At 47.6% G+C, this 23061-nt stretch overlaps 7 protein-coding genes across 7 annotated transcripts; 2 read left to right on the top strand and 5 right to left on the bottom strand.

Moving 5' to 3' along the window:
• Positions 1-39: 39 nt before the first annotated feature.
• BDV59DRAFT_202840 (AN1-type zinc finger protein) lies at positions 40-936 on the bottom strand (the record flags this gene model as incomplete). The annotated part of the gene is made up of 1 exon (XM_073694143.1): positions 40-936. One exon carries the CDS (start codon positions 934-936, stop codon positions 40-42), a length of 897 nt encoding a protein of 298 aa, XP_073547100.1.
• Positions 937-1075: 139 nt separating this feature from the next.
• BDV59DRAFT_180505 (aromatic amino acid ammonia-lyase) lies at positions 1076-3647 on the top strand. The gene is made up of 2 exons (XM_073690073.1): positions 1076-1256; positions 1336-3647. The coding sequence occupies exon 2, from the start codon at positions 1617-1619 to the stop codon at positions 3543-3545; it is 1929 nt and encodes a 642-aa protein (XP_073547099.1). The 5' UTR covers positions 1076-1256; positions 1336-1616; the 3' UTR covers positions 3546-3647.
• Positions 3648-5093: 1446 nt separating this feature from the next.
• On the bottom strand, positions 5094-6658 carry BDV59DRAFT_180502 (uncharacterized protein). Its single transcript, XM_073690072.1, has one exon. It carries the CDS (start codon positions 6565-6567, stop codon positions 5161-5163), a length of 1407 nt encoding a protein of 468 aa, XP_073547098.1. The 5' UTR covers positions 6568-6658; the 3' UTR covers positions 5094-5160.
• Positions 6659-9663: 3005 nt separating this feature from the next.
• Positions 9664-10641, bottom strand: BDV59DRAFT_202838 (uncharacterized protein; the record flags this gene model as incomplete). The annotated part of the gene is made up of 5 exons (XM_073694142.1): positions 9664-9854; positions 9906-10116; positions 10164-10221; positions 10280-10548; positions 10600-10641. The coding sequence occupies 5 exons, from the start codon at positions 10639-10641 to the stop codon at positions 9664-9666; spliced, it is 771 nt and encodes a 256-aa protein (XP_073547097.1).
• Positions 10642-13464: 2823 nt separating this feature from the next.
• Positions 13465-14404, bottom strand: BDV59DRAFT_202837 (lipase family protein; the record flags this gene model as incomplete). The annotated part of the gene is made up of 2 exons (XM_073694141.1): positions 13465-13849; positions 13944-14404. The coding sequence occupies 2 exons, from the start codon at positions 14402-14404 to the stop codon at positions 13465-13467; spliced, it is 846 nt and encodes a 281-aa protein (XP_073547096.1).
• A 2163-nt stretch (positions 14405-16567) lies between these two features.
• BDV59DRAFT_202836 (Ribonuclease/ribotoxin) lies at positions 16568-17204 on the bottom strand (the record flags this gene model as incomplete). Its single annotated transcript, XM_073694140.1, has 4 exons — positions 16568-16606; positions 16652-16890; positions 16937-17014; positions 17075-17204. The coding sequence occupies 4 exons, from the start codon at positions 17202-17204 to the stop codon at positions 16568-16570; spliced, it is 486 nt and encodes a 161-aa protein (XP_073547095.1).
• A 382-nt stretch (positions 17205-17586) lies between these two features.
• Positions 17587-18501, top strand: BDV59DRAFT_208658 (DUF3632 domain-containing protein; the record flags this gene model as incomplete). The annotated part of the gene is made up of 2 exons (XM_073695243.1): positions 17587-17994; positions 18041-18501. Exons 1-2 carry the CDS (start codon positions 17646-17648, stop codon positions 18499-18501), a joined length of 810 nt encoding a protein of 269 aa, XP_073547094.1. The 5' UTR covers positions 17587-17645.
• Between the last annotated feature and the right edge of the window lie 4560 nt (positions 18502-23061).

Raw genomic sequence — 23061 nt, 5'->3', positions numbered from 1 at the left:
TATGCCCAAAGCCGAAAAGAACAAGCCCAGCCCATCCACCTATTTCCCCAGCATGACGCCCGCGCCCCGCAGCAACACCAACGTATGCCCCTGCTTCACCTTCCCCTCGCCCACCGTCTCCGAGAACTCCAAGAACTCCCCCGACTCCACATGAAACACCCGCAGGCGCGCCTCCTCGCCCGCCCGATTATTCACATTCTCCACCCGCAGCCTCCGCGCCGCATCGTCCAGCACCCGGCCCACCTTCCACCGCGCATCGAACCAAAAGTCCCCAGCCGGCGGGTCCTTCGCCGTCGCCGTCTCCGCCGTCCCGACAACATGCACATAGAGCCGTTTGTCGACCGGAACGCTCGCGTCGCCCTTGGCCGCCTTCTTCATCGCATTGAGCTGCACCGCCGCGTTGCCCTTCTTCGGCTTTGGCGCCGCCGCCGCCGCCATCCCAGCGCTCTTATCCTTCCCCCACGTGCGCACGCGCGCAAACATCGACCGCAGCGTCTCATTCGGCGAGGCGGTGCCCCCGCCCGGGGCCCGCGCGGCGACGACCTTGGCGCAGTCGTGCTCCTCGCGCAGGCGGTGTTTGAGACAGTACTGGGCGTGGCAGTCGGGGCAGCGCACGCCCGGGTCGGTCAGGGTGTTGATGAGGGTCTTGCAGGTGAGGTGGGCACACTGGTCCGAGTTATAAATGGTAGGTTTTTGCGTGGTCGTCGTCGAGGTGGTGCTGGCGGCGGTGTTTGGGGAGCGGCGACGGGCCCATTCACCGGCGCGAGCGCAACGGTGCGCGGTCTCGGTGCGGTGGTCAAGGCAGAAGGTGCCGCGGCAGGATTCGCAGCGGAAGGGGAGAAAGTCGAGCTGGTGGCAGTATTCAAATTGGCAGTGACGGCCGATCGACTCGAGGTCTTTGTCGGCCATTTGCGTGAAGGTCTCGTTGGAAGCCATTTTGGGGGGTGTATGCAGTATCTATGGGGAGAGAGAATGTACAGGATGGAAAAGGGACGAGAAGGACAGGAGGACGAACCTCCTGGTGGTTGTTGGTAGAGAAGAGTTGGAGATGATGGACGGCACTAGAAGGCGCTGGCAGATGCGGAGGCTGACTCAGCCAGTAGATGACTAATTGCGATCGGAGACGGGGATAAGCGCCGTTGGGCTTAACACCGAACTACACTTATGTGACACATGCATCCATCAGCAATACCTGGGGATGTATACGACATGGCACTGATTTAAGGTGATGACAGTGTATGGCATGGTTGCTCGACGTGGGTTTTGCCTACCTGCATAATGCGGGACATATCTGCATCACATTCATGCTTACTTCCATGAGCTAATTATGCAAAGTGCCGGATGCAGCCCATATACGACCTCGCACACTGTTCTGTTCCTGCAAGGGTCTCAGTGAATGAAGACGCAGAAAAGCCCTTACATTAGTTCATTCACCTCAGCTGTCTATATACGCTCACCGACAAAATCAGGGACGGCAGGCACGGCTGGCCACTTGTGGGTTTTTTTTAGGTTAAGGTTTAATAAGAACCACGCGTCGCTGTCTGCAGGCGAGAAAGCCCCTTCACCGATAACTCTTACGTCTCGCACTCCGGAATCAGTGCTTTTTCTGCATCAAGATGTCCTCTTATCGCATGTTCACAGAGTTAGTCCTATCGCAGCGGCGCGAGCCTTCGTCGCCAGCCAAGGGCACGGTGGCCGTGAGCGGGAGGGACCTGACCATTGCCGATGTCGTGGCAGTCTCGAGACACCTAGAACACGTGGAGCTCACCCCGGCGTCCATCAAAGCCATTGAAGCGTGCAGTAAAGTCATCCCGGAGAAGATAGCCCAGGGAGAAATCATCTACGGCGTCAACACCGGGTTCGGTGGCAGCGCCGACGCAAGATCCAATGACGTGGAAAGGGTCCAGCAGAGTCTAATTAGCCATCTGACGTGCGGAATAGTCTCCAACGGCAAGCAGGAGCTGGCTCTGAACAGCAATGGCCATCCTGGTCAAGCCAACGGGCATCCCCGCCAAAGCAACGGCGAAACATATCACCCCAATGGCACATCGAAAGCATATCACCAACAGCCCCCACGCGCATCGCTACCAAGTTCCCTTCCGCTCAACGACCCGCTGGCCGCTACCTGTATGCCGGAGTCGTGGGCGAGGGCGTCCATGCTTATCCGCCTGAACTCCCTAGCCGGTGGTGCATCGGGCATCCGAATCGACATCGCAGAATCTCTGATGAACCTCCTGAACAAGGACGTCGTGCCGCGCATCCCTGTCCGTGGGAGCATCTCGGCCTCGGGGGACCTTAGCTCGCTGGCGTGGATCGGCGCCCTGATGCAAGGCAAGACAACTGCTACGGCCTTCAGCGGTCCACGAGACATCGAGGGGGCTAGAAGAGTAACGAGGGCCGACGTCGCCCTGTCGGAAGCCGGCATTGCACCCATCAGCCTGCACGCCAAGGAGGGCCTCGCCATCGTCAACGGCACGGCCGTGTCGGCAGGGGTGGCGGCTCTCGCGGCATACGAGTCTATCAACCTCGCGGCGCTGTCGCAGGTGCTGACCGCCATGAGCGTGGAGGCATTACGGGGCAGCGACGAGAGCTTCGAGCCATTCATCGCCAGGGTTCGACCACACCCTGGGCAGGTGGACAGCGCGCGGAACATCAAGGCGTTCCTGACCGGGTCACAGCTGCTCAACCGACACGACAGCCGGAACGTGGCGACGCTGCGTCAGGATCGCTACTCGCTGCGCACCGCCTGCCAGTGGATCGGTCCTGTGCTGGAAGACTTTGGCCTGGCGTACGACCAGCTGACGGTCGAGCTTAACTCGGTGACAGACAACCCGCTAATCGACGTGGACGCAGGCCGTGTGTTCCACGGAGGCAACTTTCAGGCGCGCGCCGTCACGTCGGCGGTCGAGAAGCTGCGTCAGGGCCTGCAGAGTATCGGCCGCATGCTCTTCACTCAGTGCACCGAGATGATCAACCCAGCTACCAGCTGGGGCCTACCGCCCAATCTGTGCTCCGACGACGCCAATGACTCGTTCCTGTTCAAAGGGCTTGATGTTGTCGTTGCTGGCTTGACTTCGGAGCTGGGCTTCCTGGCCAATCCAGTCGGGTCGCACGTCCAGACGGCCGAGATGGGCAATCAGGCCCTCAATTCCCTGGCGCTCGTGTCGGCGCGGTACACTCTGGAGGCGGTGGACGTGCTGACCCAGATCGCGGCTGCGCATCTTCTCGTGCTGTGTCAAGCGCTCGACCTGCGCACTATAGAAATCGAGGGACGTAACGACGCCCCGCCTGATGCGACTCCGTACATTGGCCAGGCCTCGCGGCGCATGTACCGCTTCATTCGAAAGGATCTCGGCGTCCCGTTCTTGGGCGAGGCGCACCTGGCTTCAAGTGAGGCCGCAACGCTGGATGGCGTCACGCCGAGCATAGGGCTTTACAACACGCGAGTCTACGAGTCCATAAGGTCGGGGCGCTTATACGATGTCGTACTAGAGTCTCTTCGGGAAGTGGAAGCGCAGCGAGACACGCTTGGAAAACGCGTCTAGATCATTCTTTCCTATCTTCATATTACTGAGTGGTATTGGCACGCGAAGCCTGAGGGACGGGCATTATTTGTATGTACAAACTTATAGACATATTTATCCAGGAATTCACTGGACTGCGAATCACCTCAACATGAATGTAAAAATCGCCCAGTTACATTCTTGTACAGAAATCTAGGTTATCCTACAGATCATACACTATATCGCTGTTACGAGCCTTGGTTGCTGCAGTTGAAGAGACTTGTGCACATGGTTAAATACCTACAATTTCCTATTGGGGCAAACCTGACAAGCACTGGAAAGGAATGGTCTCAATGCCTTGGGGATTTCTGCTGCTAACTACTCGTTATACCTTGGCATGCTCTATATTCAAGTGCACTGATGCTTTACGGTATTTCAATGCATATATATTATACCTGTATAGATAGACGCTTTGACCTAGCTAATTAGTAACATTTTATAGATACATATCACTTATATATATAATATTCTTATTCGGGGAATTGTCTATCTGTAATAGATAAGGTGGTTTTATCGTTTAGTTTTGTATCTACATAGTTCTTTCTCTATTAATGCCTAGTTCTTCCAGTACCTGGCTGGACATAGAAGCTATAGAATTATTTATAGGGCTATTATTAATGACCCTAGGATCGATAAGTTATTGTTATTTATATGAATTTCTATAGGGTTTAACTTATAGTAGTATGCGACTTTTCCACCACGTAATATATTATAGGGAGCTAAGTAAACTATTTCTATTTGATAACTAACCTATATCTAGTGGCTATTCTTATGGTATATAGGAATGCCAGAGTACACAGTTATGGAATTATTTATACCTTATTTATGATATATCATCTCCTGAAGTATCTAATATTAGATTTTATATTTGTAGTTACGGAGCACCAAATCTCTCACCAGAAATACTGCTACTATAATAAATTCTCCGCTTATAGCGTAGATGAGGAAGACATGCTAGAGTAGGAGATAAATATAGGACCTCTGTGTCTTCTGCTAGAAATTCCAAATGGCATCACTGCATCCCCCCGGATTAGGTAAAAAAGGATTGAACAGCCCTATGTTAGTGTATTTAGGCTCTATTACTTCTTTCATTATGAAACTAATAGATAGTATATCATACTGCTCCAATGTTGGATCTCCTTGGAGAAGCTAAGGCCCAATGTTAGCTGCAGAGATGTGTTGCCAGCGCAACGAAATGTGATGGGTCTATGGGTGTTGTATTCAATGCATACCAATTTTGACAGTGCCCTGTCTATCTAAGAAATGTTTTCGCAGTAGATACTTCCATTATAGCTGACATTCAGCTCTTGGTATATATATCGAAGTCCATATAAGATCTGTTGCATGTCATGCAAAAGCACTTAGCAGCAAAATTCTCACACGAAGACGAAAGTGGCTGATAATGCTTCACCTCTTTGCAAATAAATGATATGTGGCTTTCTTCGAGCTTCACACTAGAAGCCGGATCTCGCAATAAAACTTCCATTAATTTCTGAACAAAATGGAAAACATCGTCAACTAGGAATGCATCCAGGAAATTGACAATATTGTGTACATGACGATTGCAAGGCATAAGTACTATTTGCTCGACCATAGCTCAGCGTATTTCACATTTTTCAAGCTCTAATCCCCCCAATGTTACTAGTTCGGCTGCTTCACCATGCATTAACCCTGCAACGGTTGCTGTCCCAACAAAGACGAAGTGGTCAATGTTTGGCCGTAGAACAACAGGGGTGCCACAACCGTCCAAGTTGTACACACAATCGCCTGGTCTAACGCTAGCTGGTATAATGCCTAAGTAAGCATCATTTATTTCGAAGAAACGCCAACTTCCTTGAAAGTCATTGAAACAGCCATTCAGAGTCTCTTTGAAATTAGATAGCAGTCCATCCGGATCTTCCTGGAATATATTGTGAAGAGTTCCTTTGAGCCCTAAGGCTTCCAAGTCTAGATCAGCACCTTCCCAAAAGAAATGCAGGAACCAATTCTCAAACCAATTTGGAGAAATTTCAACCTCAAGCGGAATAAGTGGTCTAGCCCTGTGTGCCCATTTCAGGAATGCGAGACTGAAAAGTATAGCAGTTCGATCGATTCTCGTCGACCAGTCATGCGGTCTTATCAGCTGGACAAAAGCTTGTAGAGGTGTAATCCCGGATATGTACTTATTACGTCGGCGCAAAAAGTCTGCAATATAATTCACAATCGGCAAGTAGTAAGCATCTCCCAGTTCTCCAAACACTGGTGTCGACGTTACAAGACCTATTCGAAACCCGGAGACGAATAAGCTTTGGTTTTTCACATAGGCATAAGTTGTATCGTCGAAGATAGTGATGTTGCTGTCGGCTAAGCCGCCAGGTTTAGTTGTCTTTGTGTACTTCCCCAACTGTGGAAAATTGGGTGCCCAGGACGAATAATCTGACAGACTACTCTCGTCTGCCTTGGAACTTGAGAAGCCAATCCCTGCCATGGAGAGAAATGCGAGTGGAGAAAAGCCGCTGCTGCTTCTTGGTATCTGTCGATAATGTTCAAGCCATTTCTCAGCGTATTCGCGGTAGACGTCCCAAACAGTCTTCGTAACACTGTATTCGGGGATGATGGGAAGCTTAGATAAACCAAGCAGCCCATACACGTAGTCCTTGTGATCAGTAGCGACGAGTCGCTGGCCGGCAATTAAGGAAATCTCCCAGCCACCAAAAGTCTCTGGCATATCCCCGGTGTTGGTGTGCAAGTGTTCTTTTCTCCGAGCTCTCCTGATCTGTTCGAAAGTTTGGAGGTCCCTAAATGCCCATGCCATCTGTTCCCACGCGTGACGATCTAACCAAATAGGTTTTTGGACGCGTCCTTCACGAAGCCGTTCGATGAATTCTTGAGCAAAGCACGTTGTAAGATCGAAATCTTCCCAGGGAAGCCAGCCATTCCGCGTCGTAAATAACAAGTGGCGAGCGAGAGCCACCTCTTGGAAAATCCACACCCGCCGCCAGTACGAATGTTGGAAGAAGCGCATAATATCGCTCCAGACTGAAGGAATATCGTTTGTTTCTAGTGACCCAGGTAACTCCGTCCAAAAGGATGGGTATCTTTGCAGCCAGTTGAAGGTGAAGAAAGCGTCGTTGTTGTCGCCTATATTGCATTGTCTGATCTCTGACGCAATACTCCTTGTCGCACGTAGCCCGGACGTTACATCCTGGCCTTCTTCCTGGACCCAGGCCACAACAAGTTCCGCCATCCCGTAGATAGTGCCCATAAGGGACACTTGTGCCGTACGATCTTGCTTGCAGGTCTGATTGATGCAAAGGCTATCAGCCCAGAACCTAAACTCCGGAACACGCTTGCCTCTTTTGCTGCTGTCGCCGCGCCCGCTACCGCCACATGTTTGCCACCTTGCGTATATGTCGCGTATGCTCTTCAGAGCGGCCCCAAGGTTGACTGTCACCCGAACAATGTTAGGATTATCACTACCATTATCAACAACAGCGTCATCAGCGGCAGCGGGGGAAACGAGGACTTCAGTCGTTTTATTAGGATCTCCCCAGATATAAGAGAGCGCGCAAAAAGACGGTTTCTTCTCAAGGGAAACAGTATGCAGTCTGCATTGTAGTAGTCCTGGCTTTCTATCAAGTTCGTCTCCCTGCGTAATCTCGAGTAACCGTATCTCGGTAGGCTCTAGCCGGGAGTAAAGTGGTGTCTGGTGCTCCATTACAGCAGGACCTCTCTACCATATACACTCGTTGCTTGTCGTAAAATTTGTCGAATATGATACGAATTGTGAGATTCAGTTTCCGACCTGTCAGCGGCAGGTGGTGCAACGTCCCTGATATTTATGCTTGAACACAACTGAACTCCGAAGAGAGTTGGAGCAGCGATTATGAATACGAAGACCTTGCAGGGCCGTACAGACTCTGGCCCTGCAGGCTAAGGAGTAGCCGAACATTGCACAATACTAGGATGCCGATAGCTACAAATAGGGATATACAAAGACGACTGCGATTCAGATGAGATTGAGGGGATTGGTTGACCGCTGCTGATACCTCTCACAATTACATCTAAGCTAGTCAGTCATACGTGTCACCAGTAATCGGTCCCCATGCTACCCCCACTCGAAGAATAGGAAAAGAAAAAGGAAACGCAGAAAGGATCGGCACGTCCTTCTATCAGCTTTCCCAAAATGTTTGCGTTGCATCAACTGCTACAGCATTCCGCCACTAGTGATTCTTTGTACGCAACTGCCTGTATAATCATCACACCGCTACAGATGCTTGGTCCCAGCTCCCCGACGATACGAGGCCCGAGAATAGCGGTTATTTATAACAGATAGAATAGGCGTTGAGATATATAACTATAAATATTACTAAGTCGGCAGATAAGAAGAACAAAGCTGTTCTATTAAGGCTCTTAGTTGAACGTAGTTCAAAAAAAGCTGAGTGTGGTTTAGGCCCTTCAGTTACAGCACCAACACGGGTTCCTTATATGATGGGCGCGATAGGGGTCGGGCAATTACGAACCTGCTCGGCTAAATGAACGCGCAACAGGACGGTATCAGTAACACAGTCATTACCAAGATTGCTGAATTCAGCACTACCAGCTTTTGCGAGATTTCTAGCGGGCATGAAACCAGACGCAGACAACCGTTGCCCGTCTTATCTGCGAACCCGCCATAGTGGCTCCACAAAGCCAGCTAGATGTCAAGTACCAGCCAGAGAAAGGAACGGGGTCGAACCACTCTGACCAAAGTGGCACTTTAAGAACTGTGCTAGATTTTGAAGAGTCGTGAGGTAGGTTTCGCAGCTGTGGGACAAGGGGGTCGCCAGGCAGGGAACGCAGGTATACTACGTGGTCGACCTCCACGATTAACCGGCGTGTTCTCGCTAACAAATACGTAGGTCTAGGTGAACTGTATGTGCAAAGATCGAAACAAGAATTTCTGCTTTTACCCAAATGCTCCAGGTAGGCTTGCGCTTTCGCGTATTCCTTTTAGCGATCCAATCGCCACAGCGCCCAAGAGGCGCTAAATCCTAGAGTGTTGTTCTCGATCCTTGTATAGTTCCTACTGGATGCCGGCCTATCTAGTTGTTCTTATATAGGTCACTAGCCTATGTAGTAGTTTCTATATAGGTTCCCGGATGTTGGTTCCTACGTGGGATGTTAATGGGCTGCCCTTAGGTTCTAGTTGAAGCCAAAAAAAAAAAAAAAAAAAAAAAAAAAAAAAAAAAAAAAAGGGACTTTGGAACTAAGTATTCCTAGATGTTACTTGGCCATCGAGCCATCTCAGGAAAGATTCTTCTGACTCTTCATCCGCGTAGACTGCCTTTAGACTGGCAAAGATTGCCACTGTGGGAATCGAAGATAATAACAATAACACAGATCGGAATGCATATGCGGATGTTCACTTTCGTACCTACATGTTCACTTGATGCTTATCAATACCACCCCATCGCAGAAAGTATGGAACAAGGGTTCATTACCGCACAACATTTTTGGGGAACGCTAACTCAATCATGCCAATAAGTGCGACTGGACTCTTCTATTAGAGCTCCTTTTTTGATACTGTATAATATATGCATCTTGGCTGCAGTAGTTACCTAGTAAGTATCAGGGAATATCCCCTAAATCCAAATAATACAGCCCCACAACTTGGACTTATACAACCTTCTTCGAGAAAGAATAGCAATTCCATTTGCGAAGTTCTTCGGACTAACCCTCTTTGGAAAATAAAATTAACATTAACACAGACCTTCAGATGTTCGTGGTCGAGTACTATATTTCTAAATGACTAGAAATAGTGTGGATTATATGGGTTAATCCGCGCGGGTTCGGGGGAGGCAAATCCGCACCAAACTCTCCGATACTGCGTCCCATGCTACGAACCATTTGACTCTATCTGCGATTAGGAATAAATAATACACACCACCAGAATGTGACGGAGCTAACTTTGGTTGAAGCTTGATGTACGCACTGACCAGTCATTACTCCTGCACCGACTTTATAACCAGGGCCAAGTTCAGGACAAAAGTGGCACCTACTCTACATTCCGTCCGGCAGGAGTTGGAATCGAGTATGTTGATTTACACGTCTACCTCATGGGGTGTACATAGGTGCAGATTTACACCCACTGCTTGTTTCCAAGATGCGAGACAAACGCACCGCCGAACCCACCCTCGATACTAGCCTTCTCCCAGGTCGACCTGACATGTCGGACGGACTCTTCCGGAGTGATTGGGCCCTTAAAGTGAGGTGCATAAGCTACGAGTTTACCCATAAGCCCTGCCAAGCCCTGAATCTCTTCGGGGGTAGCTATGTGTATACATTAATCAGATGTCGAAATGTGCCATTCTCCATACGTACCATCCGCGTAGCGGTCCACCTCCACCAACCCCGGGCTAATACTCATGAAGAGCACACCGTCTTTCTTGTACTGTGCGTTAAACTTAGCCACAATGACGTTCATGGCCGCCTTGGAGGCGGCGTATAGAGCCCCAATTTCAATCTCATAGTCGTTGGTCAAGTCGAGGTCAGCCACACCAGTAGAAATGGTAATGACCTTTTTGGCCGTGCCCTTTAGAATAAGCGGGAGGAATAGTTAAAGAGATGGATATTTCCGACGACATTGGTTTGCCATAGCTGCGAAGAAACAGCCTCGACCTCCTCGACCTTGTCGCTCCTATTAAACATATAGCGTTAGCCCAAGGACTGGCCCGCAGTAGCCAAGGCAGACCTACAATGCGCCGATTGGCCCATAAGTGTCTAACATGGGCACCAGAGCTCCGTTGGCCACCAGATAGTCGATACCATGCTCGCCAACGATCTCGGTCGTGTCGGCAGCGGCCTGCTTCAGGGTGGCATATTTAGTGAGGTCTGCGTAGACGATGTGGATATTGGGACGGTCCCCGAGCTCCGTCGCTATCTTCTTCTCGGTCCCAGCTTTATCCCGCACTAGACCGACGATCAGGTTGTTTTGGTCTTCCGAGATCTGCCTGAGGAACTCGAACTAGACTTCTGGATTAGTAAAGATGGCCCGTCACACGATCGAAGGACTCACCCCGATTCCCCTGGACACTCCGGTGATAACGTAAACAGGCATGATAAGTGAATAAGCAGTGATTCGAGTTGGATGAATAGTATGCGTGGGATGCAATGAGAAACTCTTTATAGTTCGATTGGTTCGGCGATATCTATCATATTCCAGGTGATTAATAATGCTACTTGATTCACAATAGAATGGGATCGAAGGAGATCCGTAAGCCTAGACGCCACCGGATGGAGGTTCCCCTTGACGTAAGACACACAGTATATGCTACAGATACGATCGAGTGGACTGATCTAGGAGACACTTGGCAATCTTTCCATTGAATAAGTCTTCCACCAGTCAGAATGAAAACACCAAAGTAATGGGTGTTAAAGAATGGGTTGGGTGTGGTGGAGGGGGTAACGGAACGTGGCTTCGACTAGTCAGGACCCGCACCTCCAAGTTAGTTAGGACGCTCAGCAGCGTAAGCACTTGGACCATAGCGATCCTCTACAACTGGATATGAGTCCCAAGCGGATCTTTAGGATTGCAAGCACATCAACACGGATCTTCTAACCTACGAAGATGGGGTGTTTATTGATAATCGCGCATCATACCAGGGTAATCGGAACCGCCTTATAATGATTTTGATTTGGAAACTCCAACACTACTAGGGGTCCTCTTTTTGACCACTTAACCGCTTCATAGAGTTTAACGAGGCTGTTCTGAACAGGATCCATCTGGAGATCAAAGATCTAGATTGAACGAAGGATGCGCGGCAGAACATCTGAAAAAAAAAAAAAGCTTCCTTTCAGAGACTTGTACCTCTCAAAAGCACGCTATGCTGGAAATGAGCGAGCTCGAGTATCTGGCATCGATAAAATTGAACAGCCCAGTTCAGCAAGCGATCTTTCCGTTATTTCCATTCTTCGTGTCGATAAAATCCATACTAACCAGCTGATCTCACTGCTTCCTGTGTCTCCTCTAGAATGTGGAACAAACTGGCTTGTTCCAACTTTCCTACAAACAATCACCCACCATTCTACTTGTCTAGACTCGGAAAAGTTCGTGTGGTGTCATAGCCACCTACAGATATCTACCAGTCACAGTAATGAATATGGATGTAGAGAATCTCTTTACTACACCGCTGGCCTATGATATGTACACCCTTCCCCATCACCTGTCATTCCTGACAAATCCGGCCACTACGGTTGAGTAACAGACGATAAAGAAATTCCATAATCGTATACCATGATTGGTGGGAAGTATCGGCACATACAGCCCTACAGATTATTTAAATAAAGTTTAAATTTAGGAGGTTCGGTTTCCCGACATGGACACTCCTGGACAGGTATCAGATTGGTTGTTACCAACCACGTCTGACGCCGTCACCTTATTGAATGTGCCACTCTGCGGACGATTAGGGCAGATGATCAGTCGCTCTTTACAGTTCAAAGTTCTATGGACTAGGCTTCTCTCGACTATATTAGATCAACACCAGAAAGTCTACCAATATGACGAATTTGTTGGGTCATTGTTCAGGACCGCGATTGAACTAAGTTTTTCAAACTAAGATAAAAAGATAATATTCCCTAGGCTTGCGCCTTGATATTTCTAGATGCAATCGATATTTTCGATACAGAACACGACCACGATGAATGCTACTCGGAACCTTCACGTTGAATTCTGCGGTCAAGATACCTACTTGGTGGGCGATTGCATGAATCCAAATAGCCCAGGCCGCTGGAATCCAAGCCGTCTGCGTCTTGACAGCTGTCTGGGAGACAAGAGAGGTCTGCTATTTCTACATTGTCGTCGGATTATTTTCTGACAATGTGGTAGGAAATTTCCAATGGGGTGGCCACGATTTCACTGAAGATGCTAGGGACATCAGATTTAACCCTCATGAGGGTGGAAGTGATGTGCCTGTCTTGCGAGCTGAGCTGCGAGACGACGCAAACAATTATCACGAAGAGGACGTTAATTTAGCTGAAAGGATCAATAATTATCATGGGAATTTGGAGTTTCACTAACTGGGTAAGTCTTGTAGTTACAAGTGTACGATCTTTTAGAATGTCTAATTTATAACTTCTAGATTTGGCCCTCAACATGCACCCTGGAAACCATATGTTCTGGAACGCCCTAGTTTGAAGGTCTTGATTTCTACCGTTGTTTAAGTGTTGTGAAACGGCGAAAAGTAACATAAGTATGCATCAATTGATTTATCTCCTCGCTTGTATAAAGTAGTCAGTAGAGGCGAAACTGGTAATAAGAGAATAGTATAACTATCAGGCATAGGGAAAGAAAAGATATTATTCCTCTTTAATCAATATGGTCTGACGCAATCAATCGTGAGAATAGGAATATAGCAGAGTACGAGAGAATCTGGCTCGGGATATGAAGAGAAGTACCTTGACTCTCACCAACGAACACCATTGTGATGAGCTGTAGAAAATGGCCATGATACAGTATTGAATATCCTATGCCAGAAGGATGGAAAAATTATATTGAGCATACTTCTTTAGACTATATACCTCTATCCGTAAGACAAATTTCATTAAACGTGGGAGTGGATGCGCCGAGACACCATCGAAAAACCTAGGCAAGTAGAATTCACAGTGTCATTCGCGCCTTTCTTGGGAGCATAAGGCTGGATTGGGTTGGACTCTAGTTCCATACAAGAGTATTTACATGGAAGGCGACAAACAATGATTGCAAACTATACTTTACGGAGTTTACTGTGCATGATAAAGGTGTTTTAATCATGCGAGAATGTGAGTCAAAGGTTCGATTACATCGATGTGCGAACTCTCTTCCATTCTTCTCTTCTGGACTCTAAAGCCCAGCTATTGACTTGTTTCATAGGCACCCCAACAGGACAAGCTGAACAAACCCTGACTACCATGTGCAGGCTCCGCTCGTCATGCCAAAATAGGTGGTATGAGCATCATTCACACCCTGTCCTCCCTGGGCCTCACAGCACTGGACCTTATTCCCAGTGCAGATAAACGTGTTCTGAGAGCTAGACGGATCAACACTCCAGAACTCAACACCGCCATGGACATATCCCTGGGAAGCCGGGGGCAGGTTTGGGATCCCATCATCGGCATGAGTAACGCGGAAGTAATGGGTTGTGTTCGCGCTTCCCACTTTAAAACCATCATTCATAAACGAAGCGAAGGCTTGGTTGCCGCTTCGTGGCTCGCCAAATGTGTACAATCTAACATTATCGTACTCAGTGGACAGCTGGGCGGCAGTAATGGTTGCCATCGACGCCCCCAGACTGAATTATGTGTGTAGCTCAAGTCAGCAAAGAACATACAATAGATGACAAGACGACAAATGTTCTGAACATGGAGACGGGCGGGAGTTCATACCTATGACCGGTGACCGTCAGTGCATACTCCGGATACTGGCTGGTCTGTTGTTTAACCAGTGACTGGACTTGATCTTGGACAGAAGTCCATCCGATATAGTATCCGCCATGCACCTCACAGCCGTTGCATTTAGGAAGTGTGCTAAGAGGGGTGAGAGTATAGTTGGTATCGAGCTGCATATTTGTATCACTACCAGTACCACGAAAGACTGTGATGATTTCTCGACGGCTGTCGTCGCGGAGAACCCATCCGTTAATATCCGTTTCGGCATTGTATATCTTCTCCACCTGGGCTATGGTCGTTGGAATGTTGCACAAGTCTGCATAGGCCGCTTGGGAGATGGTGGCCATCTCAACCAGACGGTTGTAGAGATTCTCAGGGACTCCCTTGGTCACGATGGCAAGACTTTGTCCTGCAGCCGCAGCAAATGCGAGAGCGTATTTTCCGGAGAAACACTTCATGTCGAAAGACTGTGCCTAGGTCTTTTGGATAGACAATAGTTTAACGAAAGGGAATTCGGATTCTCTTGCCTGGGTGTCTCTCGGGGCCCCTCTCTCTTAAAAAAAGACTGGGACAGCAACTTTAGCATAAATAAAATAAATGGACGATGATCATACTTTATTAGGGTCATTAATTTTCCTACATCATCTTCAAATACTATCAAACTGCTACGGCCCTTTCGTATACTCGGCCGGCACATTGCAAGCTCTAGCCGAGACATGTAACAATAGCTTGTTTCAAGGGACGAACGCGAGATATGGAGACAACCAGAGGGTCTGCCCTACGTCCATCCCCTATTCGCCCTACAGCTGAGAGCCTATCTCAGGGCTAGTGTCCGTTTCAAACATGGATGTTCCAACTACTCTTCACGTTCCCCCGCAAATTCCTCCGAGGTACGTCCGAGTCGGAGACATCCCTAAAGAAGCTCTCGGCAAGTACAACAGCCGATATCAAGATGATCTTCAGTCATACAGAAATTCTTTAAAACTAGTATGTTTAAAATTAATGAAACGTGTATATAATAACGGTGTATCGATCTACAATCCGTCAACCCATATAGCATCACAAGACTCACGGGTATATCATTCAGCCTCAAAAGACGGTTCTACAACTCCACTTTTGCCCCGAGATACGACTGTAGTAGTCTATTGGCAAACCACAACCTAAGCCGTCATATTTCACACAATCATATTACTCGCCTTACCTACCACCAAAACTGTCGACACCTTTAGCAGTGTAATAATCATTTTTATTTGTCACCTATACTCCGTAAGCAAGCATAATGCTCTGAGTTATGGCAGATTAAGGCCTACGCGCATTCTAGAAAGGAAATTGTCCGGCGGGCGATTGTTTTTGGCTAATATATAATACATCGCTGTTTAGGGCATTTTTGATAAGGTCAGTGCGCTAGACCTTGCATGCCGCTAGCAACTAATGATGAGATTAGAATTCCTGGAGATCAAACGACAATCCGTTACTGTTTGATCGCAATTTTCAGTCCAGGCTTGCCTACAACGCCATCATTGTGGACTCACGAGTGTCGCATGTACCCGCTTTGTGTTTCAAGAGGAGACCCTTTTCTCTCGAGGAAATGATGGACGTAGAAGGATCTCCTGCGAGAGATATCAGGACTAGTGACACAGCCCTCGTTCAGCCAAAAGGCAGAGAAATTTTTATTCAAATTATCGGGGCCAATTTCGCTAACACCAACATGCCGACAACTTGTTCCATAAGTATTGACTGTCGGGAGAATTGACCCGGCCTCTCCACAACCAGTGGCCCGGCCTATCAGTGTGCCTCCACATAACGCTTCTACTTGGTAGTGAGCGTCGCCCACATGCAATTTACACGCCTAGAAGACTCGAACGAAATATACCCGTTGTAAAACTAGACCAAAATATTTTAAAGATAACCGGTACTGACTGAAAAATTTGGTTGTTCAGTCAGTATTGTCGACCAGGTTCTTGATAGAAGACGAATTTCCATGGTTCCCGTCATTCGAAGATATCTATTAATATTACCAACAAGGAGTTTTTGGAACATCCTCAGGCTGTTTTATCTATGTGTTGCAGCAGCATTTGGATCTTATTTCTCATACGTAATTCTAAGCCAGTGGAAATATAAATGCACCAGACTTATCTTACCCTATTAGACCCCCAGTATAGAGTCGGTCAGTCTATAACTATAGACTTTATAATTGTTTAAAACAGCACCGCAGTGCATAGTTAATACTGAAGTAATTGTAATCTGTTATTGCCATTACTCAATTTTCAATTGTACTTCGGTATTATAATTTATACCACCGGGCAATTTATTTTAGATGATTTCGTTTAAAACATGAGACACTGTTAACCGTCGAAGAATTCACCGGTCTTGCTACTAAGTGAGCCGGAAGCATGTGTATTACCAATCCAAGCAGCGTATAGTACCTCCAGCCGCCGCCGTACTCTACATATTCATTGCTGGGCTAGGTGCGTTGCTGCTTGGGCACCCCCTGTCGTCATCCAAAAGATCTCCGGGGTGAACCAAAACAGGAGCAATAGCAAACAAGCTCCCAGTATGGCAAAAATCCAGAATATTTAGGTCTGTGTTATTTTAGGCCGAGTAAACGGTTTATACTAACCTTAACCAGAGCAACGAACAAACCCATTGCCATGCGCACCCTAAATCTGTCAGTATTCCATAAGAACCTACGACGGATCACTCACTGTATGGGTCATCAGTCCACAATAGACCGCCTGTTTTCTCCCCTTCCGTTTGATGACAATTCTGTCCGGCCCCGGCTGGCCGCCGGTGAAAATGCCATTGGCAAAGATGGGAAACTCATAGAGCGTACCCTGCGGTTTATGCTGGGGCGTATTATCTGTGCAGCCGTTTAGGAAGGCCAGATGGTCTGGTTCATTGCGAAACTCATGAGGGTATTCCACGCCGGCGGGGTTCTTTGGGCCTGGAGTATGTTAGTTGGTACCGTAATAGCTGGCTATCTGTCCTACGTTTCTTCTCCGGTTTAAGAAGATAGTCCAGTGTCTTGTCTGAAGACTTGTCGATTTGTTTGGCTTTGATTGTGGTGTCTGTATGGGGTTAGGTTGCCCTCTAGGTGTATATCAACAACCTCGCAAGATGTTACTCACTCCCGCATCTCACATCGTTCAACGCGCTTCCGTCGATGCCCTCCAGTGCATCAATACTATCCAAAGTTGGGATTGGTTCAGCTATAACTGAGAATGCGACTGCAATAACCCGAAATATGAACGGTCTCATAGTGGCCACAGCTATTGAGAGCGATAAGTATGCAAGATGTATATGATCTGGTAGATATAGTAGAGAACAGGAACAACCAGAAGAGACACCCTTCTTATATCCTCCAAGCTAACAGTCTATACATAGTATCGACTTGAAGTCACCCGATATCTTGTACTACGCAGCTCATTCTATCCCATAATACGAGGATAAATCACGCAGCTATCATCCAACCAGAGCGTATACGTATGTGAACAACTAGACCAGTTACACAATGCATGCACTGTCAGGATCATGACAAGTTCCAATAATTACCTTTGTCTCTGCCCACTCACAGCTCCTCTGATAAAGAAACAATCCCAGAAAACAGATGCCTAACCCCAGCTGGTTGTCATAAAGCCACCCCTCAACCGTCAGCCGTCACCACATCGCAAACACCGCCGCACGCCGCAACGTACCACCATGGCTACCCACTGGACCTGGATCGCGCACTCCAAACAAGACCATCTCCTCGACGACACCACTCTCGACACCCTAGGCGCATACCTTGACGAGACAGTGGCGCTCGACGAAGCCGTCCACCAACTGACTCAGCGCCAGCCGCAGTCCCCGCACCGGACCCCTCTCACCGTCAGTACGCTCTGGGGAGCAATGCTCTCGCTGGCGAATGATGAGCCCGCCACGCACAAAGCGCTCCTCGAACTGATAAAAATGCTCCTTGCGTCGCAGGCTGCTGGTATGGGTGCGGACGTGGGGACCACAGACGCCCAGACAGACGAGATCGGGTACACCTGGCGAGACGTCCATGATTGTATGTCCCCATGTTGGCTTGGGTGGCTGCCACTTATGTCGTCCAGATCTATGGGCTGAACATGCCAAAATGCAGGATGCGTCGGATCGGATCTCCCGCCAGTGGATCAACTTTCATGCCTTCAGTGCGGGCTGTGTCCGGGACGCAATCCTGACGGATCTCTCTGTCATCTTTGTCTTGATGAAAGATGCGCTCGAGACGCAGGTTGACGCAAGTAACGCGGTATTGGTTAGCGTTGATGTAGTGGCTGCGTCGCAGTACTTGCTCACCGCGGGAAGGGTAATCTTGCAGCATATTCAGAGTCCTGATGGGACTAGTTTAATGCGGCAGGATTCTGGCGGCGAGTTGTGGAATGGATCGGCAGATGTGCTAGGTCGATGGAAGTTCTGGAAAAACCGCTTCGAAGTGCTGCACACGGCAGAAACGCTCTCCGAAGAGGCGAGGGAGACTGCGTGGAAGGCTGCGATAGCAATGGGGAAGGTCGAACGGCAGGGTACGAGACGATGATGGTCTGTTCTTCAGATAACTATATTCTTATATGGCTGTACTAACTGTACTTCTAGAGTCTGGAAACTCGCTACGTTACTGCGCAACTGAAGTAGTTCGTGATAAAGACAGAGAACCGCCGTAAATTTTAGAAAGTACATGAGATAACGATCACGAGCCACTAATTGTAAAATGTTTTTTAGGCTCCTCCCATCTGTAATTGTTTTGGTTGAATTAGGAACAGGTCACAGAGAGGTAGAGGGTTAAGCTTAGGAAAACGGAGCACCTCTTCTTGGAAAAGAACTGAATCTGCGGGAATGATCTCTAGGGAAGGATGAGATGGGCGATAGGAGCAGAAGACATAACTCAAGCGAGAGAATTATTCTGACACAAGACAGGCTTGTTTTCTAGCCTTGAGAATTGCCGCAGTCCGTGTTTTGGCTTTGGTGCTTTGGTGGCTTTTCTTTGAAATCTTTAGTACGTATATTCGTTAAATGCATTCGTAAAAGAAGTCCGAGGTCAACCAACTATCCAGCTAATATCACCTGTACCGAATTCTAGATCATTAGGTCAAGCATATCTATTAGAATACATGCCTGTCGTACCACATACGACCATAGGGTGTGGAGAACAGGGCTTCCCGTCCGCTCAGCCGTACTTAAGCCACACGCCGGCCGGTTAGTAGTTGGGTGGGTGACCACCAGCGAATCCCGGCTGTTGTAGGTTTTTTTTTTTGTTTTCTTCCTACTATTTTTTAAATAGTTATCGCGCAGGAGATATTGAATGTAACTGGAAAACCCCATAATCCTCCATATGGACTGGGAAAAGTCCATGTGAATATTCATTTAGCAACTTCCAGTCCATTAATATTGAAAGGACCAACGTGCTGTGAAATTTCAGAGCTTCCTAATGTTCCTTGCGAGTGGACCATTTCGCCCCTCAGTTATTTCAAAAGATACCTTTTGTCCTTCTTCGAGGCTTCGCTCCACATCGTCTCCTTGGATTTCCCTAAAGTATACAAATACATCCTCTTCTCCCGGCAAACTTATAAAGCCGATCCCTTGAGTAGTGTCGAACCACTTCACGGTTCCTGTTTTCGTAGCAGACATGAGGTTTAACTAGTACAGAGAATGGTCAATGGAGTAGTCCTGCAAGCCTTTGAGAATGTTGAAAGGTACGTACGGTTTCAGGGTAGCAGGAAGATGTTCCTGAGAGGGGGCTTGTTGGGAAAGAGTGGATCTCTCTTATAAAAAGGCGAAGCAGGTGGAGAAAAAGATAGAGCAGGTAGGGGTCTATAATTATGTACAGATACCCGGCAACGTCCTTCGTATCAAATACCGCGAATTGGATCTGGGCTAACTGTAGGGACGATGACTGCTATATATTAAGATCATGCGGGGTTTTAAATGTTTAATAATAACGTAAGGAGATCGCCTTGCATAAAAGACGGAATCATCAGTAAGGGCTGAACATCTTAGACAAGATGCGGTATACGGAGTACAACAAAATATAGCTTTAATACAGCTTAGCGCTGTTAGTAATGCCAAAATGGAAGGTTTTCTAAGATGCATCATTCTCCTAGGTATACATCCTCACCGCATTTTTACGGTGACATACATTTACCGGCACGGTATATACTCTAATACGGATGTGAACCATTTATTGATATAGCTCTCAATACTGAAGGATATACAAAGTCTGACCACTGCCCTAGTCAACTAAGCCGATGCGTTCTGGTCTAGTGGTTAATGGCGGGCGCCAATAAATACAGGCCAATAATATAAAAAATCATGCTATGTATTCGGATAAATCTGGAAACAATAAAGGCCTCAAAAAGAAGATTATTGCATATATTATATTTCCTATAACTTTTTCCACGAGTACAGTAGGTGTCTAGACTATTTGATCGGGCCTAATCTAGATAGAGACACGATAGATAGTTAAATAGTTGATAAAGTTTGCCTCCCTAGCTGATAGCAATAACATTACCAGCGGTCAGAGGGATATGCACGTATTAATGCTGTACCAAAGTAGGACAGGTAAACATCGTCACTCCTCCCTTATTCTCCTTGTTTTAGGTTTTATATAGAGAATCCTTGGACGGACAGTGCAGAACATTCGACGGACTAGAGGATACAGTATTCTCCGTACACATGCTGTCATGAAATGTAGAGGCATGAGACTCATAGCTTCCTGTAAGAATCATAATTATGCCCGGTGCTATATTATGAGTCTTTGGGCCGAATGCATGCAGGTGATCAAAGTTTCGTCTGGGCGATATCAATGTCCTAGCCGAAACAGATGTTATATATTACTTATTCGATTCAAGATGCGCATAAGCAGCTCCCTATGTGTGTTTCTGGCTTATTCCTGCAAGGAGCTGGAAATTCTCAGTGGATGGTTGTCCATGGAAATGAACAGTGGACCAGGCCTCTCTTCCTCACTAGACAGAGACACGCATTATCTACATTTACACTACACCATCAAATAATGTGAGCTATATTGCAACCTCTGCATTTGCATTACAGTATAGGGAAACCTAATTCAATAGGAAAAACCTATACCAAGGCTAAATGTCCCTTTCACCGGCCCGTCTTTGGCATAACATGTGTCATGGCTTCGACAGGAGTGCCTCCTCATATTCTTTACGGCTGTTCCCGCCAGTGATTCTTCGATGCTAGCTTGGGAACATTATTAGCATGCCTCATTCACCACAGAAGCGTTCTTACATACTAGTCAGTCAGACTTGTTAGTTCCATGCTTCTGCCAATTTGCACGGTGCACCTACCATCTACTGCCCGGTTTCGGGGTTGTTCTCAGGGTTCGTTTCGGTGTTTGCTCCGTCGTTGTTTCCGTCTCTACATATAAATTAGATATATCTCTTTCAATCATTCTTAGACAGAAATACTCACATGCTTTATGTCTCATGTCAGTTCATGGAATTCTGTGAGTCCTTCGACAGTTCTTCACTTACACAACCCTACCCTCATGTCAGCTTATTTCTTTTTTGGGTACATTCTGGTCAGTTACTTACGGGCTATCCCGTAGACCGATCAGTTAATTCTGCATTTTGATCTCAGATGACCTATTGATCCGCTGGCTACTTACGGACTGTAGGCATCCTAGTCAGCTATCTATTCAAAAGGTCACCTGGGTTCCTTACGGGGTTTCAGTCTCGTTCGTTGGCTTAGTGCCATTTATAGGCTCAGTGTCACTTTCATACGCGATCTGTCCAGCCACAGCAACAGCAAAAGCAAGCGTCGAGATGAGAGACAGGAGCTTCATGTTGGCGGCGTATTTGCTCGTTTTGCGAGTGTGGAGGGTAATTGGGTAAGATTCTCTGAGAAAAACTGTAGTCTATGTATAGTGTACGTTCCTTTGTCTCGGGGAGTGACTGCCATATTTATATTCTTCCAAATACATTCTTGTCCAGTGGGAATAAGCATTAAAATAACGGTATCTGCCCTTGTGCAACTGTCATACAGTCGGCGTGAATGATCATCATTCTCGGCTTCTCGGAGCTCTGTTTTCAATGGCCAGAGTAGCTAGATTTCCGGAGGTTCGATATGCTTGCGTATCGAGATATGTGTTGTATAACATGTTTGAGTGATTCTCAGTATTTTACTATCCTATTCGCGGATTCCATGGCTACAGATACCATCCCTAGGGGGACATAGGGATTGGTATGCCGATCCCAGCCCTTGCCCACACTACATACAGTGTTATTCTGTTGTATAGTGCAATCATCAGGAATGTAGAGCCATTGAAGTGCTGATGGTTCTTATATGTGTCATACAACGAACTTCTGTCCGCTTCGAGATTCAGAAAACTCGTATTCTATCAGCATGCTGTTGACCGAAAACAGCACTGCACGATTGTCCAACACAGGCCTAAACCTCCGAGCAGAAGCTATCACAAGAATATTGTTCCCGAAGTCGCTGACCCGGTGGTTGAGGGTTTTCTGCGCCAGTCCAACCTGGTAGCTTCGGGATCTTTAGAGTCCATGTCACACTCTCTTCCGCCCAATAACTCACAACGGACCACAAGCATAATCCACGACGTGGGTGGATATCTACCATGTTCTGGCTACTACATTGTACACATCATAAGCAGTGGGCGGGGTAAACGCCGGTATTTCTCATTATTCATAAGCCTAAATCCAGCAACAGGGGTATATCGAACACTAATCTACATCGACAAAACACGGGATAGAAGAGAAACATCGTGAAACTGGAAAACAAATAAACGTACGCCACCAATCACTCATGTCTCTCATTACTAGGATCTTTCTGGTCGACTTGGAACGCCATTCTGCTAGTAGGACGTGCTTCCGAGGATGCATCCTGCTGGGCAGCAGTGGCAAATGGTATCGGGCTGCTAGACGTGAAGACAGGGAGTCCGCTCCGAGCGTGGGACGCAGTCACCGGGGGCGAAAAAAGATTGGACTGGGCCATGGCCTGCACAGTATCTGGCGTGAGAGGCGGAGAAATTGCCATTTCTGTGGAAGGGCCCGCCGAGACAGGAGCAGGAACCTCACCGCCAGTGAGACTCGGCAACTCAGGCCACTGGGCTGTCGCTACG

This window comes from Aspergillus ambiguus, assembly GCF_047715705.1.
Source record: "Aspergillus ambiguus strain CBS 117.58 unplaced genomic scaffold BDV59scaffold_20, whole genome shotgun sequence".
In the NCBI taxonomy this organism is placed as follows: Eukaryota; Fungi; Ascomycota; class Eurotiomycetes; order Eurotiales; family Aspergillaceae; genus Aspergillus; species Aspergillus ambiguus.
Note: the sequence above shows the minus strand (reverse complement) of the source record. Positions and strands in the feature narration are given on the sequence as shown.